We start from the raw sequence: 20,015 nt of genomic DNA on the forward strand, positions 1-20,015 counted from the left end.
CTTTTGGCTCACACCCAGATGAGCAAGTGCTCACTGAGCCATATCATTGCCAAAACTGGCCCAGATATGTTTTAAGATAAATGGGTCACATTTGCAGCATTATATGTGGGCCACTTTTGGCTCACACCCAGATGAGCCAGTGCTCACTGAGCCATATCTTTGCCCAAACTGGCCCAGATATGTTTTAAGATAACTGGGCCACATTTGGAGCATCATATGTGGTCCACTTTTGGCTCACACCCAGATGAGCCAGTGCTCACAGAGCCATATCTTTGCCAAATCTGGCCCAGATATGTTTTAAGAAAACTGGGCCACATTTGCTGAAACATATGTGGGCCATTTTTGGTTTACATCCAGATCAGTCATTGTCGATTGTGCCACGTTTTTGCCATAGGTGGCCCACATTTGGCTTGTGATATTTGGGCCATATTCATTATTTATCATATGGGCCACTTTAGGCTCACATCCAGATGAGCCAGTGCTCACTGAGCCATATCTTTGCCCAAACTGGCCCAGATATGTTTTAAGATAACTGGGCCACATTTGGAGCATCATATGTGGGCCACTTTTGGCTCAAATCCAAATGAGCCAGTGCTCACTGAGCCACATCTTTGCCCAAACTGGCCCAGATATGTTTTAAGATAACTGGGCCACATTTGGATCATCATATGTGGGCCACTTTTGCCTCACACCCAGATGAGCAAGTGCTCACTGAGCCATATCTTTGCCAAAACTGGCCCAGATGTGTTTTAAGATAACTGGGCCACATTTGGATCATCATATGTGGGCCACTTTTGGCTCACACCCAGATGAGCCAGTGCTCACTGAGCCATATCTTTGCCAAAACTGGCCCAGATATGTTTTAAGATAACTGGGCCACATTTGCAGCATCATATGTGGGCCACTTTTGGTTTACACCCAGATGAGCCAGAGCTCACTGAACCATATCATTGCCAAAACTGGCCCAGATGTGTTTTAAGATAACTGGGCCACATTTGCAGCATTATATGTGGGCCACTTTTGGCTCACACCCAGATGAGCAAGTGTTCACTGAGCCATATCTTTGCCAAAACTGGCCCAGATGTGATTTAAGATAACTGGGCCACATTTGCAGCATCATATGTGGGCCACTTTTGGTTCACACCCAGATGAGCCAGAGCTCACTGAGCCATATCATTGCCAAAACTGGCCCAGATGTGTTTGAAGATAACTGGGCCACATTTGGATCATCATATGTGGGCCACTTTTGGTTCACACCCAGATGAGCCAGAGCTCACTGAGCCATATCTTTGCCAAAACTGGCCCAGATGTGTTTTAAGATAACTGGGCCACATTTGCAGCATTATATGTGGGCCACTTTTGGCTCACATCCAGATGAGACAAAGCCACTGAGCCATATCTTTGCCAAAACTGGCCCAGATGTGTTTTAAGATAACTGGGCCACATTTGCTGAAACATATGTGGGCCACTTTTGGCTCACACCCAAATGAGCCAGTGCTCACTGAGCCATATCTTTGCCAAAACTGGCCCAGATGTGATTTAAGATAACTGGGCCACATTTGCAGCATCATATGTGGGCCACTTTTGGTTCACACCCAGATGAGCCAGGGCTCATTGAGCCATATCATTGCCAAAACTGGCCCAGATGTGTTTTAAGATAACTGGGCCACATTTGGATCATCATATGTGGGCCACTTTTGGTTCACACCCAGATGAGCCAGAGCTCACTGAGCCATATCTTTGCCAAAACTGGCCCAGATGTGTTTTAAGATAACTGGGCCACATTTGGATCATCATATGTGGGCCACTTTTGGCTCACACCCAGATGAGCAAGTGCTCACTGAGCCGTATCTTTGCCAAAACTGGCCCAGATGTGTTTTAAGATAACTGGGCCACATTTGCTGAAACATATGTGGGCCACTTTTGGCTCACACCCAAATGAGCCAGTGCTCACTGAGCCATATCATTGCCAAAACTGGCCCAGATGTGTTTTAAGATAACTGGGCCACATTTGCAGCATTATATGTGGGCCACTTTTGGCTCACATCCAGATGAGCCAGTGCTCACTGAGCCATATCTTTGCCAAAACTGGCCCAGATGTGTTTTAAGATAACTGGGCCACATTTGCTGAAACATATGTGGGCCACTTTTGGCTCACACCCAAATGAGCCAGTGCTCACTGAGCCATATCATTGCCAAAACTGGTCCAGATGTGTTTTTAGATAACTGGGCCACATTTGCAGCATTATATGTGGGCCACTTTTGGCTCACATCCAGATGAGACAGTGCCACTGAGCCATATCTTTGCCAAAACTGGCCCAGATGTGTTTTAAGATAACTGGGCCACATTTGCAGCATCATATGTGGGCCACTTTTGGTTCACACCCAGATGAGCCAGTGCTCACTGAGCCATATCATTGCCAAAACTGGCCCAGATGTGTTTTAAGATAACTGGGCCACATTTGCAGCATTATATGTGGGCCACTTTTGGCTCACATCCAGATGAGCCAGTGCCACTGAGCCATATCTTTGCCAAAACTGGCCCAGATGTGTTTTAAGATAACTGGGCCACATTTGCTGAAACATATGTGGGCCACTTTTGGCTCACATCCAGATGAGACAGTGCCACTGTGCCATATCTTTGCCAAAACTGGCCCAGATATGTTTTAAGAAAACTGGGCCACATTTGCTGAAACATATGTGGGCCATTTTTGGTTTACATCCAGATTAGTCATTGGTGATTGTGCCACGTTTTTGCCATAGGTGGCCCACATTTGGTTTGTGATATTTGGGCCATATTCATTATTTATCATATGGGCCACTTTAGGCTCACATTCAGATTACACAATGCCATAAGTGCCGCATCTTTGCCTAAAAAGGCCCACATGTGATTTAAAATATTTGGGCCATATTTGCCATTTTACATGTGGGCCACTTCAGGCTCAGACACATTTGGTCCGGGCCATAAGTAGGCCTGAAGTGCCGCATCATTGCCTGAAGTGGCCCACATCCGTCTGCTATCTGGGCGTTTGTTTAGATGTTTTAGCTGTTCCTAAAGATTACTTTAATAACATGTTTAGCCACATGCATTTTTCTTCACAAGATCTTTGTCATTATAGAATATTGCTGAACACATCGTTCTTTAAAGATTGTAAATAATCTGTGTTGAATTTAAGATGAACTTTGGTATTGAGTTAAATGAAAATAAAATGCTTTGAAATTAAACTATTTCCAGTCAAACGCCACATGTTTTTATTTATTAAAAAGGGACATATCATGACAATCTGACTTTTTCTGTGTTTAAGTGCTATAATCGGTGCTTCTACCAACCCAGAAAACGTGAAAAGTGAAACCCAGTAACTGTGTTCTGGTGAGCCTTTCTCTGCAAGCATGTCAAAAAATAATATGATGAGACTTCACTCTCCTTCTGATGTATGAAGAGGATCTTATTATAATATTACCGGCCCTTAATCTGCACGTTTACACCAGGGGGGCAATGTTCCGGAAAACACTGAAGCTTCCCCGGGCGCCGCCATTGATTAGCAGACCATCACCTGCTGTTAGCAATCCATTGACTCCCATTCATTTTGGCATCACTTTGACAGCGAATAACTTTACATCTGAGGCGTTTAAAGACTCCATTTGTCCATTATTTATTTCTAAAGAAACACGAAAATGTATAAAAGGCTCCATTACCTTGTATCTTACGTTATGGCCCCGTAGAAGCAGTTTTTGTAAAAATAGGCTAACGATTACGTCATAACCACACGACTCTCTGTCGCACAGTAGAGAGATTACCGTATGGACAGGAGGAGAAGCTCGCGGGCGATCGGGGGGACGTGGAGGCAAAATGACGAAATAATTAATCAGAATACTTAGCAAAAGTTTCTCCTGCTCCAGCTCATGGACACCTCCTACTCACGCTCTCCATCTCTGCAAGATTCGGAAGGGAATGATTCAGATTGATCTTGGCACAGCTACTAGAAGACAGACGGGTTGCTCACGTCACATCTACGTTGTCAAGATCAGTGTGAGTCTGCGCAGTACGCTCAGCCATCAGGAAGTGAGAGCTTCTAATTGACTTCACTTGTCTCCGTTGAATCCAATGGGGTCGCTGTGTCCAGTTTATATACTGTCTATGGTTTATGTCACCTAGTGACCAACGTTAAATAATAGACTCAGGTCCCAGCCACAGAAACCCAGCAGACAGTCAAGGTTGAATACAAAAAAATACACTTTATTAATGGGCCAGCAAGCACTAAATAGGAAACACTAAAACACTAAAAAAGTTACTCAATGACAGGAAGTATCGACCAAATATGGGTAGAAAGGTAGAGCATTATAACGAGTTCTAATAAACCAATTTCATCACATTAGCAGGGCTGCGTTCAGCCCCGACAAAACTTTGCACAACGTTTTTTAAACAGAAACGGTGATGCGTTGAACACACTGTTCTGATGACGCAAGAGTTGCAGCTATGGCAGCTGAGAAGGCCATTCTTTGTGTTCTTTGTGAAGAATTTTCTGAGCCTGATGAAGTCTGTATAAATATGTGTTTAATACTACAAAATATGCCGATGTTACAGTTACTGCACTTGCCGCCCAGAACAAAAGAGAACATCCCAATCGAGTGAGGGATTTGTGGAAACTGAAATGGAAGCACACATCTTACCTAATTCAGACTAAAACACATCTATTTAGCCTCACATACTGACTTTATTTGTAGTTCATAACTTCATACTGTTTTAATACCCTGTATTTTCTTTCTCATTTTTAGGAAAAGCACTTAATTACCATTGTTTATTTCTATACCAAATGTCATACACTTGCAGTGAAGCTAAAAATATAAACAACTACATCATTATGTTGATATCCTATATTTTTACAATAAAACTTACGACATGTCTTCTAATATCCTCAGTTGTTGCGTATACCGAGCTGCATCGAACATATTTGTAAATGACTTTCCTTGAACCCATTGTGCGAGTTCACTTTAATACCGCGAGCTTTATATACATGTTGCTGCTGATTGGACTGCAGTTCTGACACACCCACCAAACAAGAGAAAACGTATCTCAAACTTAAGAAACTTAAGATTTCAAAAATAAATTGTTTTATCTTTGATAACAGGCTGATCAGTCAAACTGCTTCATAGACTTACATTATTGCTGTTTTGATTCTTTTGAAAGATTATTTGAAGGTCTGTGGATGAAACATAAAATGTCATGCCACTGCTGCCGAGTCCACGGATTTCGCTATTACGAGTTAGGCCGCTTTTAAACTGCTGTTGTGAGTTGATTTTCCCCCACGGGGTTAAAGGTTTGACATATTGCATAAATTGCATTTTGGACTAATTTGATTGGCTAGTTTTGTTTCGCAGAACTGGCGGGTTTGAGGATTGTATGATAATATAATATATGATTCAGTAGGTCTCAGGGTTGCTGTTTAGAGTTCACATTTGGGCTTTTGAAAATAATTTTTTATTCACAAATGACCATTTATAAAGAACTCGTCATTTTTCCACCATAACAAACATTTTCCATTCCCCTCCAATGCATTTGTATGAACCGTTTTCGTTATTACATCAGGAAATAAAAACTGCACATAATAAAACTCAGATCATATTTGAATAAATGTTATCGAGGGAGAAAATGTATTTCTTTATTGTTCTTCATATATTTTGCATGTACATATTCATTCCACTTTCTTTTTTTTTTCTATATTATGAAAAAATATTATTCATAATATAGCCTTGTAGTGACTATTTACACACACACACACACACACACACACACACACACACACACACACACACACACACACACACACACACAGAGAGAGAGAGAGAGAGAGAGAGAGAGAGAGAGAGAGAGAGAGAGACAGACAGACAGACAGACAGACAGACAGACAGACAGATAGACAGATAGATAGATAGATAGATAGACAGATAGATAGACAGATAGACAGATAGATAGATAGACAGACAGATAGACAGATAGATAGATAGATAGATAGATAGATAGATAGACAGACAGATAGATAGACAGATAGACAGATAGATAGATAGACAGACAGACAGACAGATAGATAGATAGATAGATAGATAGACAGACAGACAGAAAGACAGACAGACAGACAGATAGATAGATAGATAGATAGACAGAAAGACAGACAGACAGACAGACAGATAGATAGATAGATAGATAGATAGATAGACAGACAGACAGACAGACAGACAGACAGACAGACAGACAGACAGACAGACAGACAGACAGATAGATAGATAGATAGATAGATAGATAGATAGATAGATAGATATCTTAGTGAGCTTGTGATGTTTTCCCGAAATGTATTTTATTTATTTGAACATCAGTTGAAAAAATTAGCAAAAAAATGAAGAAATTAATTATGTAAAAAGTTAGTTTTGAGAAAATATCTTACAACATTCGAGCGCAGAGGATATTTTATCATCTAAATGCAATGATTTTGTTTTAAACTACACTTCCCATCATTCCTATAGTAGGGCAACACTTTATGACGTTTTTCCAACATGGCGGCCCACAGGAGCTGTCACACTGAAGTTCGCAACCTACTGTAGACTCGACTTTTTATAAAAACTGAATATGTGCTTTTGAATGACGATTTGAATCTTTTCTCCGATGGGAAGGGATATTCGATATGCAGTTTAAAGCCCTAACATGGCCTCTCTGTGAAGGAATAGCATGTTAGTGCGCCGATAGAGATGATGCATCTGTCTCTGTTGAGATCGCACGGGCTCTTTCTGCCCTTTATCAAACGCTGTCCTGATATTAAAATATGCCGCATTAAGCGCAGGTCTCAGGGCTGTGTGAGCACATGTACACTCATCAGACACAGATGGATGAAAAGCATCAGTCCTGTCAGAGACTTCAGCTCTAACGCGTCTGAGAAGGTAAACTGTGTTGCTTTGACTTGTTTTTGCCCTCAGGTGGACAGTAGATAAGGATGTAATGGACCGTTACACAAAATAACGGCGCGGTAATACCGCGGTTTTAAAGTTATGGTTCAAGGTTTTTTCTGTTTTGTTTTATCAAAGTGGTTTATTATGGAAGCTTGTTTCCGCCACAGAATAAAACGTAAAAAAATAAATAAGTGTGACTTTTTATCTCACAATAGGGATGTTCGCCGGAGTCAAATGTGACGTCACGATATGGGCGTGGCCGCGAACTGGTTGGCAGAAAGAACCAACAAGTCGCAGCAGTCTACCTGTGTTTTGTCAGCATAATGTTAATTCTTTGTCCGAAGAAGCTAAAAAGAGATATAATTAAGCTTTTATAACCAGGGTTCATGTTCTCTGCCTGATCCATATCACCTGAGTGAGAATTTTTTGTTGTTCTTTGACTAACGAAGTCAGCAAATTCGTTGGATTTACAGCTAAAAAATGTGGCGGCACATTAGTAAAGAAAGCATCTGTGAAAGCAGCGCAGTTTGAGTGTTTCGGAACGTATATGTGATCGGAGAGCAAGATGAGGCCCTTCTCTGACTGCGTTTGAATGTGTGAGTTAAGTATTAAACTGTTGGTGAGATGAGATGCGATAATGCAACGCTGACATAAACTACAGTACAATGACAGTTGCACAGGTGTTGGGAACCGGTGAGAAAATGTCCGGTAGCCTACCCGGTCACTTTACCAGTAATAACAATATTAATTTAGTTCTGCTTAAAGGGTAACTAAACCCCTGGTCAGAGCCTGACTCCACCCACTGGCAATATTTGAAAAATGCTGGAAAAGTGGGCAGAGCCCAGTGGAGAGGGGGCGTGCATCTGAGACATATCTCTCTGCAGGCAAGGGCGTGGTTAGCTGGTACCCTCTGACATCAGAGTGTACCACAACTTCCAATAGGAAAATTCAACTGCAGTAGCCACTGTTCAACCTGAAGAGGGCAGCACTCAGACGTTTTTACACCATATTTAATAAAATTAAAATACTTTAAACACAAATGTCAAAAAAATTACTTGAATCAATGAACAGCACTAATAAAGCCCCATTCTTACAGATCATTCACTAAAAAAAGTTGGTTTAGGGTTTAGTTACCCTTTAACGGTTCCTGAACGCTGTAACTAACAGCTTCCCAGCCATCAACACAGCTGCGTGTGATTTGTTTACATGCGAGCTGCACTAGGTCTATATCTGTATTCTAAGAGTTATTATTACTTGTATGGATCTCGTTAATAAATTGACAGAACTTAAATGTGTATTCTTACAAGTTAAAGAAGAAATGTTTGTGCAATTCCTTTTTTCACCTTTTATGAGGCCAAAAAAAAAACTGTCTGGTAAAAAGTCACAGTGGCTGGTGGTCAAAAAAGTTAACTTCAGGCCCTGTATATAACATTGGTTGACACGTAAAAATGTATTAAAATACAATAATTTGCCCTTAATATATAAGGGTATGTACACAGATGATACACACAGTACAGTACCCAATCTTGCCGATCACACAGCACGATACAACCATTTTTCTTCTGTGTTTGCGCTGCGCAGCAAGCGGCTATTACTTTTCTTCTGCCAACCAGAGCGCGTCGTGACGTCACGGCGAAGATCCCTATTGCGATTACATCTTGTAATTCTGACTTATAACTCGCAATTATGACTTTATAACACGTAGATCACCCCATTCTGACTTTTTTCTGAGAATACAGAGTTTATATCTTGCAATTCTGACTTTAAAACTCGCAATTGCAAGTTTATATCATGCAATGTTTTTCGCAACTGAATATTGAATTCTTTGACTGTTACAGGAGAGTTTCGACATGTCAGAGTTTCCAGTGGAGAGAATTCGCAATTTCAGCATTATTGCTCACATTGATCACGGCAAGAGCACTTTAGCTGACAGACTGCTGGAGATCACAGGTGATTCCCTGTAAAACATCCATGACTGGAGAGACTCTTTCCTGTGAATGATATAAAAATCTCTTTCTTTCTCATGATTGTGTGCGCAGGTGCCATTGCAAAGACCTCGAGTAACAAGCAAGTTCTGGACAAACTGCAGGTGGAGAGAGAGAGAGGAATCACCGTTAAAGCTCAGACTGCGTCGCTCTTCTATCAGCACGACGGACAGACGTACCTGCTCAATCTCATCGACACACCTGTGAGGACAATGATTTCAAGTGCACAGATATCATGCAGTGTGTAATAGAGCTGTTTGTGGATGTACAAGGTCTGCAAAAGTTATTGTGTCCCAAAGAAAGAAGTGATTCTGAACTGAAACGAGTCGTCAGTAATCCAGTCTCACTTCCTATGTTGGTGTGTATCTAATTAGCATAATGCCAGCCTGTGGTCTTGATTGGCTGAGCAGCGTCTCTTAGCTCCGCCCTCAAACACTGTAGTGTATCTGAGACTGGAAGAGTTTGGCTCGTGTTGTTCGTGTGGAGAAGACGCTGTTTTCTGAGACTGATACGGTAAAACCCACGCCATCGTTACTGTTCGCATCACTGAGATCAAGAGCTGAGATTCAGATATGATAATGAGCGTTTGCTTTCTGACCAATCAGAGCAGAGCAGCTCTCAGAGAGGCGGGGCTTAGAGAGACTGAAGCGTTTCAGACACTGAGAGAAAAGAGCTGACGCTGCAGTGGAGATTATGAGGACATTAAAGTGTTTTTGATCTGGATGAACGTAAACCTTTTGTAGGAGACTCTAAAATAACATTAGGAGCTTTTAATATAGTATAATGGGGCACTGATGTTTAACTAATCTGCATAATTTAAGTGATTCCACTATTTTTTCAGGGCCATGTTGACTTCAGCTATGAAGTATCTCGGTCCATATCCGCTTGCCAAGGAGTTCTGCTCATTGTAGATGCAAATCAGGTAAAACACTTAATAAACTTTCTTATATTTAATTATCTACGGAAGATTAAACGGTTTTTTTTATTATTATTTTTTTATTTATACCCTGCTTCAGTTCCAGAACATATGCATATACCAATGTTATTTTAGTGTTATTTATATACTATTATAGTATTTATTAATATTTTTAATTAGCTTATATCTTTTATATTTTTCATTTTAATTTTGGTTTAAGTTTTAGTCATTTTGTTATGTGCTTTTGTCTTTTTCTAATATTTCTATGTATATTTAATTTCAGTGCTAGTAAATATTAGCACTTCAGCTTCATTTGGCAACAGTTATAAATTATTTAAATTTGAACAATAACAACACTGGCACAGACTCGCATATATCAGCATAAATAAACCATCATTACTAAAAACTGCAGCCTTTTTTAATTGACATTAAGAGTAAAAAAAAAAAATGTTGTGTATGTTTTTTTCTCTCTGTTTAAAGGGAATTCAAGCGCAAACAGTCGCTAATTTCTACTTGGCATTTGAGGCTCAACTAACAATCATCCCTGTGATAAACAAGGTAGAGAGAATTATTTTAAACGCATTAAACGTTTCATACATGCCATTTCATTCCTGGGCTTTGGATAAACTATAGAAATGTCTTCACATCAAGTAGGAAAACCATAAATGTTGCTCCTAATCTTATTTATTCAAATACCTGGAGCATTTGATCTTTATTAGTCCAAATATATTTGCATGTGCATTCATTATTTTTCATTCATCTGAATGCTTTACGACAGTTTTATATTTTCACATGCATGTATTATATCATCATGTTTTATTTAATGCAAGTATTGTCAGTAATCAGCAAATAGTGATTTTTTTTGTGAATATATTGAAACTGCAGCTGGTCGACTAGAGCAGTGGTTCTCAACTCCAGTCCTCAGGACCTGCTGCTCTGCACATTTTGTATGTCTCTCTTATCTGACACACTCAGTTCAGTTCATGGAGTCTCTCCTAATGAGCTGATGATCTGATTCAGGTGTGTTTTAATAAGGGAGACATACAAAATGTGCAGAGTAGTGGGTCCCGAGGACTGGAGTTGAGAACCACTGGACTAGAGACTCAAACACCATCAAATGTCGGATCTTTCACCGTTTGTCATTTTAACGAGTTGTTTTAATTGTCAGATTGATTTGAAAAATGCTGATCCAGAGCGAGTGGAGAAACAGATTGAGAAAGTCTTTGATATTCCCAGGGAAGAGTGCATCAAGGTGAGATCTACACATCTCCTCAGACGTTCGTCTTCATAATGGCTCTTTAATATTTTAGCGTTGGCTTGTGATTGTGCTGATTTTTCTCTGCAGATCTCGGCGAAACTGGGAACAAACGTGGATCAAGTTCTCCGGGAGGTGGTGAAACGGATTCCTCCGTGAGTATCATCAGCGCTTTCACGTTTCTCTCCACAAGAGGTCACTGTGAGAGTGAAGATCAGCACATACTGATTATGATTTAGTGTTTGTTTGGTTCATAAGATCATATCAGAACACATCAACACCCAAAGCCCAGATTACATCAACACAACGAATCATACATTAGAGATCAGTGTCACATGATCCTTCAGAAATCATTCTAATATGATGATTTGCTGCTCAAGGAACATGTATGATGATTATCAGTGTTGAAAACAGATCATATTTCTGTGGAATCCGTGATGCATTTTATTTTTCATGATTCTTTGATGAATAGAAAGTTCAAAAGAACAGCATTTATTTGATATAGAATCTTTCTTATCATTATAAATGTATTTACTGTCACTTTTGAACATTTAAATTGTCATTGCTTTAAAAAAAATCTTATGAGCCTAACATTTTTGAACTGTTATGCTGATTTAAAAATAACCCCTGAAAATTAAAATTTTTGCATAAAAAATTTAATAAAAAAATTGAATAAAAAGTTGTATTTCATTAATGATTAATTCAGTTATTAATATTTTAGTCACACTTTAGATTAGGGTCCAGTTCTCACTATTAACTACAAATTTTGCCTCAATAAACTCCTAATTACTGCTTATTAATAGTTCGTAAGTTTGTTAAGTTTAGGTATTGTAGGATTAAAGGATGTAGAATATGTTCATGCTTAATAAGGCATTAATATGTGCTTTATAAGTACTAATAAACAGCCAATATCCATGTAATATGCATGCTAATAATAGTTCATAGAGAGAATTAAACCCTAAACTGAAGTATTACCAATAATTGTTGCTTTTACTTAGTTACTATTAATCTTATAAACTAAAATATGTATTTCCTAGTGTATCTGGGAAGCGAGTGAATCAGGAAGTGTCAGTTTATTGTTGTAAATCATCATCATGTGTTATCGTGCGTTTCTGAAAACCGGCTCAGCTTCATTCCCTGCATAACATCTCTGTGTGAGGAGCGCTGTGGGGTTACACTTTACTTTAAGATGTCCTTGTTACAGTGTGATAATACGAGTACTGAGTAATATTAATTAACAACATGTACTTACTGTATAAGTAGAGTTAGGGTTTGTAATTATGCATAATTTGGGGTTACACTTTATTTTAAGGTGTCATTGTTACAGTGTAATTATATATTTAAGTACTGAGTAATATTAATAAACTACATGTACTTACTATAGGGTTAGGGTTAGATTGAGGGTTAGTTGCATGTAATTATGCATAATTTACTGTTATTACTATGGTAAGTACATGTAACATATGTAACAAGGACACTGTAAAATAAAGTGTTACCCATAATTTACTACATTAAGTCCATGTAACAAGGATAAAGTGTTATCTATTGTTGACATAGCACCCTGAGACATGTATAACAAAAGAATTTCAGGCAACACTTTATCTCGATAGTCCACTTTAGACAATCTACTAACTATAAGTAACTTTGCAACTACATGTCAACTAGCTAATACTCTAATGAGAGTTAGTTGACATGTAGTTGCAAAGTTACGGTAACACTTTATTTTACAGTGTCCTTGTTACATATGTTACATGTACTTACCGTAGTAATAACAGTAAATTATGCATAATTACATGCAACTAACCCTCAACCAAACCCTAATCCTATAGTAAGTACATGTATTTACTTAATATTACTCAGTACTTAAATATATAATTACACTGTAACAATGACACCTTCAAATAAAGTGTAACCAAAGTTACTTATAGTTAGTAGATTGTCTAAAGTGGACTATCGAAATAAAGTGAAACCAAGTTCCTCAAAAAATGAAATAACTCTCACACATTTGTGTTGATGTTCCCCGTGTGATTCAGTCCGACGGCGCGAGTGGACGACCCGTTCACGGCCCTCGTGTTCGACTCCACGTTCGATCATTACAGAGGCGTGGTGGCCAACATCGCTGTGTTCGGCGGACGCGTGTCCAGAGGAGACCGGATCGTCTCGGCACACCTGGGAAAGTCGTACGAGGTCAATGAGCTGGGCGTCCTGAGACCCGACCAACACCCGACCCAAACACTGTGAGCCGGATATTATTCAACTAATAATTATACAAAAATATTGTATATACTTGTATAATTACTTAATAGTTACTTTTTAAATCAAGACAATTGTGTTTGGAGGGCATAAACTCTAATATTTAAAATTTAATTACATTTTTACTTCATTTAATTAGCTTTTATTTTTATATTTTTATAGTTACGTTTTTCGTCATTTTGTTATGTGCTTTTGTCATTGTATTAGTTTAAAAAATAATTTAAGCTATTGCTATTTAGGTTTAATTGATTTTTATTTCAGTTCTACATTTTATATTTTTCCAAGTAGTGATTTTAGTGCTTAAACTTAAACTTTTCCAAGGCAACATTTTTAATATTCGTTTAGTTTAAGGTTTTTTTTTCAACTAATATTTATATTTAATTTGATTTCAGCTTTATTTCAATTAACAGAAATGTTTTTAAAAGTTTGAGTTTGAGTTGATGACTAAAACCCTGTCTAGAAATAAAAAGTTCCACGATAAAAAAAAGAGAAATAAAAATGTTAAAGATTCTGCAGACATAGTTTAGTTTTTACTTTAGTTATTAATATTTTCAGTTAGCTTTTATTTTTATATTAGTTATGTTAGTTTTCATGCTGATTTTAGTTAAATTTTTAGACATTTTGTTTTTTATATATATATTTTTTTATATATTTTTTAAATATTTATTTAAGTTTAATTTATTTTTGTTTCCGTTTTAGTGAGTTTAATTTTTTTTTTTTTTTAGGTAATAATTTTAGTGCTTTAACTTAAACTTATCCAAGGCAACATTTCTAATATATTCGTTTAGTTTAAGTTTTTTTTTTTTTTTTTACTAATATTTATATTTAGTTTGATTTCATCTTTATTTCAATTAACAGAATTTTTTTTAATAGTTTGAGTTTTAGACAAAAACCCCCGTCTAGAAATAGTGTTTCACAATTTTGAAAAAACAACAACTAAAAATGTTGAAGAAAATGAACGAGAAATAAAAATGTTAAAGATTCTGCAGACTCCTGGTTAAAAACCTAGGCCTTAAAAGATAACCAAGCAAATATTCAATGATTTCAGTGCTTATTTTTGGGCAGAAATAGAGTCATAAGTTGAAAAACCAAATAAAGGCATCTTAAAAACTTGTCGCTTGTCGCTTAAAGCCTTCCCGAATCCATATACACCCTGAGAAGGAATGTTTCAGATAGCCTCTGTAAGTTGGACTAGCTTAAACTTTGACCTTTTGTGTTTGTACCTTTTGTCCTCAGCTATGCCGGTCAGGTGGGTTACATCATCGCAGGGATGAAGGAAGTGAAGGAGGCTCAGATTGGAGACACACTTTACCTGCAGAAACAGCCTGTGGAGGCGCTGCCGGGGTTCAAACCGGCTAAAGCCATGGTGTTCGCTGGTGAGAGTGTGCTAAACTAATATTACTCAGTTTAAAGGGGAGCGATCATGCTATTTTCACATCTTCATCTCTCTTCAGTGTGTAATGTTGCTGTTTAAACATGAAAAATCTCTGCAAAGTCACACAGTTCTTCTCTATATCAGTGTCAGTGTTTCTGAACTCCTGAAACGCCTCCATTGTAGTCTTGAGTTTCTTCCGGGAACGAACACAATATTCCTCATTATAATAATTAATGCGCAGAATAAAGGGGCGGGGCCTGGTTGAGTGAGTTAGTAGTGTGTTAAACTGGCGGTTATGGGAAGGGGCGGGACATTTCCCAAACACACTCGAAGCACTCGACCAATCACAACACACTGCTCCAGCCGACCAATCAGAGCACAGTGTGCTTTTCAGAAGGAGGGGCTTCATAGAGACAGGAAGTAAACAGAGCGTTACTGACAGACTGGGAAGAGAGGAGCCGCAACAATGGAGAATATGAGGAAAATAATCAACATTCAAGCAGGAAAACCTGTTCTAGTAGAGCCTGAAACAACATCAAGACTCTGTAAAAGGGCATAATATGGGAATAAATCTGGAGTTGTGTAACTCTTTCAGGCATGTATCCCATGGACCAATCAGATTACACCGCCCTGCGAAGCGCTGTGGAGAAACTGACTCTGAATGACTCCAGCGTGAGCGTTCAGCGGGACAGTAGTTTGGCTTTGGGAGCTGGATGGAGGTTCGTACACATGAACACACTCATTGAGTTCATCGCTCAGTCGAGTCGTTTCACTTATTAAAGGTGCAGTGTGTCATTTTTAGCGGCATCTAGTGGTCAGGTGGTGAATTGCACCCAACAGAAGTTACGGTGGCCGACAGGAAGTGATGTCGTCGTCTGAGACAGCAGAGAGTAGCCAGTTAATCAATCCGGTTTCTTTACAGAGATAAATTAAGAAATTATCTTTACTTAATTATTCAGTAAAATGATGTTTTTGCGAATATTATTGTCACTTGTTGATCATTGTGTCAGTGTTTTATCCGCTGACTTTAGCTCGCTTCTTTACACGAAGTACAACATAGTGACGAAACGCGTTTGTCCGCTCAGGGCCACCGTAGAAACATGTCGATGTAAGCGGACCCGCGGTGTGTGTAGAGAGAAATGCTCATTCTAAGCTAATAAACACATAACAGTTCATTATGTAAGGTCTTTATACACCACTGAAAACAAAGTTAGGTATAAATATTGCATTTCTGTCAACAGATCCTCCTAAATATTACACAATGTACCAATTTCTCTGTGTCGGTCTCTCTCAGGCTGGGGTTTCTGGGTCTTCTGCACATGGAGGTGTTTAACCAGCGTTTAGAGCAGGAATATAATGCGTCGGTCATAATAACGGCTCCGACTGTGCCGTACAAGGCTGTGCTGGCGTCTGCCAAACTCATAAAGGTGAGACTCTACCACCAGAACACCTTAGAAACTGCATCGCAAAATACTACAAATCTACCCAGAATACCTTAAAGGAGTCGTTCACTTCAGAATTAAAATTTCCTGATCATTTATTCACTCCCACGTCTTCCAAGATATTCATGTCTTTCTTTCTTCAGTCGAACAGAAATGAAGGTTTTTGAGGAAAACGTTCCAGGATTTTTCTCCATATAGTGACTTCAATGGGGTCCAACGGGTCGAAGGTCCAAATGTGAGTTTCAGTGCAGCTTCAAAGTCTCGACACGATCCAGCCGAGGAATAAGAGTCTTATCTAGACAAACCAGCGGACATTTTATAAAAAAACATAAACATTTATATACTTTTAACCACTAATGCTGGTCTTGCACTCGCTGTGATGCCACACACATTATGTAATCAGGTTGAAAGGTCAAGCGTGACGTAGGCGTAAGAACAGACCTGTGTTTATAAAGCCAACGTGTCTTAACGGCGAAAGTCAAACGGCATTTAAAAACTGGATTTTGAAGTTGAGAAAATTAGTTTTTCGCCCTACTCTACATTTCTGAACCGGAACACACGTGACCTTTCAACGTGATTACGTAATGCGTGAAGTCATGGACGTGCAAGACGAGCATTTGTGGTTAAAAGTATATAAATGTTTATTTTTTTAAAAATGTCCGCTGGTTTGTCTAGATCAGACTCTTATTCCTCGGCTGGATCGTGTCGAGACTTTGAAGCTGCACTGAAACTCACATCTGGACCTTCGACCCGTTGGACCCCATTGAAGACACTATATGGAGAAACATCCTGGAACGTTTTCCTCAAAAACCTTCATTTCTGTACATCTTAGATGACGTGGGGGAGAGTAAATTATCAGGAAATTTTAAGACCTTATCAACCGTGTGCAGGAAGTGTGCAGAAATGTATATGAATGATAATACAGCAGTTATTGATAAGCTCCCCTCATTGATATATGAACGTTTGCGGGTCGAAGAGTCGATTCCTCAGTTGAGTGTGTTTTTGTAGGAACACGGGGATGAAGTGATCACCATCATCAACCCTGCTCACTTCCCTGAGCGGTCACTGGTGGTGAAGTATCTGGAGCCCATGGTGTTGGGAACCATCATCGCTCCCGTCGACTTCACTGGGAAGATCATGAGTCTGTGTCAGGTGAGATTCGGCAAAAAAAGATTTTCATCTTGATTCCAGTCCATATATCAAAAAATTCCTAAATCAAGAAGCATTTACTAGATGAGTAAAATGCCACTTGATATTATCTTATTTTCTAGGGATCAAAAAAATCTAAATGAAGTGAGTTTTTGCTTAAAACAAGCAAAATGATCTGCCAATGGGGTAAGAGAAATAATCTTGTTTCTGTTTGAATAAACATTATTTTTCTGACCCCATTGGCAGATAATTTAGCTTGTTTTAAGCAAAAACTCACTTCATTTAGATTTTTTGATATCTTATGGCATTTTACTACTTTAGTAAATCCATCTTGATTTAAGAATGTTTAGATATTTGGACTGAAAACAAGACAAAAATACTGAGTAAGAAAAGCATTTTTTGCAGTGTAGATTAGTGGTAAAGATCTCCCGAAAGCTGGAATACACTACATGACTTCTTAAAACTGAGCATTTTAAACTCTAGGCATCATAAACTTTGTAAACTCCAACTGGCTCTGGCTTTCAGCAACCAGCGTCGACGCCTCCAGACTATAAATCGTGACAAAAATATGTATATGAGTCATGTATTCCAGCTTTACCTAAAAAGGGAAAGTGAAGTAAAAACATTGGTTTCATTCAAAGAAGAAAAAAAGCAACTGAATCCCTTTAATTTGCCTCGCAATTTCTGTGACAGCACACTTTAAGTCTTGCATTTGTAGTAACCCACAATGCACTTCTCTGCCTTGCTGAAGACCCGCAGGGCTGTTCAGAAGAACATGTTCTACATCGATGACCATCGGGTGATGATGAAGTACCTATTCCCTCTGAATGAGGTCGTAGTGGACTTTTACGACCAGCTCAAGTCCATGTCATCAGGATACGCCAGGTGAGCTCGAATGAATGAAGAAATGCTTAAAGACGCCATATTACGCCCTTTCACAAAGTCTTGATGTTGTTTCAGGCTCTACTAGAACATGTTTTCCTGCTTGAATGTTGATTATTTTCCTCATATTCTCCATTGTTGCGGCTCCTCTCTTCCCAGTCTGTCAGTAACGCTCTGTTTACTTCCTGTCTCTATGAAGCCCCTCCTTCTGAAAAGCACACTGTGCTCTGATTGGTCGGCTGGAGCAGTGTGTTGTGATTGGTCGAGCGCTTCGAGTGTGTTTGGGAAATGTCCCGCCCCTTCCCATAACCGCCAGTTTAACACACTACTAACTAACTCAACCAGGCCCCGCCCCTTTATTATCTCTTCTGTAAATATGTTTACTGTTTCCTAGTTTTGATTACGAGGATGCTGGTTATGAGGCTGCTGAACTGATTAAGATGGACTTCCTCCTCAACGGGCGGCCAGTGGAGGAACTCGCCATTATCGTTCACAAGTAAGTCTTGATCTCCTCATGATTAGATAGGGTTAGGGTTAAAGATATTTGATCAGTTACTCATTTACAGGTGCACAAATGTGATTAAATACCTAAAAACTGGAATAAGGCCATTAACGTAAGAGCGAATGCAGCCATTTGTAACTTGAATGCGTGAGGTTTCCGGTGTCACTCGCTTCCAGTTGTTTTAGCAAGACAAAAACAGTCTGTTATGATGCTTGATATTGCAAACTAGTGTTTCTTATCATATTAGGGGTCAAGCAGTGAAGCTGTGATGGCACCTATTGCATCCGTTGGCGTATTATTAATCCGCTCTTGAGTCTACGGCAGCCCATAGAACCGCATGCAGGAAAGTTATGAAATTTGGCACACTGATAGAGGACAGTGTGAACATTAACCACAGCAATTTTAGAGTCTCTAACTCAATCGATCTAGCGCCACCTACTGTCCAAAGTTTCTCTCACGTTTATGTTAATAACTTTTGAACCATAAGGGATAGAAACAAAATTATGTTTTTCCTAAAAACCTACTCTTTCGAACTCCTGCTTGACCGTTGCTCTGATTTTCATGAAAATTAAACCAGATCATCTTCAGACCATGGTGACAAAAAGTTTTGGAATTCAAGTTGATTCGTCAAACCGGTCTCGATTAACGCCTGAACGAATTCGACGAAGAGCACGCCAAAATAAACGTGAGGCTGTATCTCCGCAACGCTTTAGCGTATTCTGACCAAACTTGGTGTGTGTTATGACAACCATTACCTGAGGTTACCTGCACAGTTTCGGCGTGTTGTCACCTAGTGCTCAGGAGATATGAAAAATTGCTCTTTTTGCTTATAATATTCGGTGCAGCATGCCAAGTCAAACGATACCCAATTTTCCCATATCAACCATTTTGGGCGTCGGCCATTTTGAATTTTGTCGTAAAATTTTATATTTTACGAACGCATTGGCATATCTTTATGAAACTCGGTATGTCATCACCATGCCCTGAAGGTACTCAAAAAGTGTTGGGACAGCGCCACTTTGTGGTCAGAAATTATGATGAAATTTCCAAATATGCTAATAACATTTGATTAATTTTACTTATTGTAATGAAACTGGTCTTAATAGATTCCTTGGGTCATGCCGAGAACATAGATACCAATTTTACCATAGTCGGCTGAACTTTTCCGAAAAAGTTACCGTTTTTGTGAACCGCATCAGCAAAGGTTAGGCGTGAAGCCAAAACACCTCTGAGCCTGCATCTCTGCAATGCTTTGGCAGAATGACACCAAACTTTGTGTCATTGTCACCCTAGTCTGACCACACCACATCAATTTGG

The 20,015-nt window shown here is 39.0% G+C and overlaps 1 protein-coding gene across 1 annotated transcript in view; it reads left to right on the forward strand.

Annotated features, from left to right (window-relative positions):
* Positions 1-6,518: 6,518 nt before the first annotated feature.
* The window catches only part of guf1 (GTP binding elongation factor GUF1), a 14,610-nt gene continuing 1,113 nt past the window's right edge, over positions 6,519-20,015 (forward strand). Inside the window, exons 1-14 of the mRNA XM_084430088.1 lie at positions 6,519-6,930; positions 8,778-8,889; positions 8,979-9,127; positions 9,766-9,846; positions 10,321-10,398; positions 11,009-11,092; positions 11,186-11,250; positions 13,129-13,332; positions 14,585-14,724; positions 15,319-15,442; positions 16,018-16,150; positions 17,174-17,317; positions 18,066-18,199; positions 18,591-18,692. Coding sequence (XP_084286214.1) covers positions 6,742-6,930; positions 8,778-8,889; positions 8,979-9,127; positions 9,766-9,846; positions 10,321-10,398; positions 11,009-11,092; positions 11,186-11,250; positions 13,129-13,332; positions 14,585-14,724; positions 15,319-15,442; positions 16,018-16,150; positions 17,174-17,317; positions 18,066-18,199; positions 18,591-18,692 — 1,739 coding nt within the window. The 5' untranslated portion in view covers positions 6,519-6,741. The remainder of the gene's footprint in view (positions 6,931-8,777; positions 8,890-8,978; positions 9,128-9,765; positions 9,847-10,320; positions 10,399-11,008; positions 11,093-11,185; positions 11,251-13,128; positions 13,333-14,584; positions 14,725-15,318; positions 15,443-16,017; positions 16,151-17,173; positions 17,318-18,065; positions 18,200-18,590; positions 18,693-20,015) is intronic.

The sequence above is a fragment of the Rutilus rutilus genome (assembly GCF_951802725.1).
Source record: "Rutilus rutilus genome assembly, chromosome: 14".
NCBI classification, from domain to species: Eukaryota; Metazoa; Chordata; class Actinopteri; order Cypriniformes; family Leuciscidae; genus Rutilus; species Rutilus rutilus.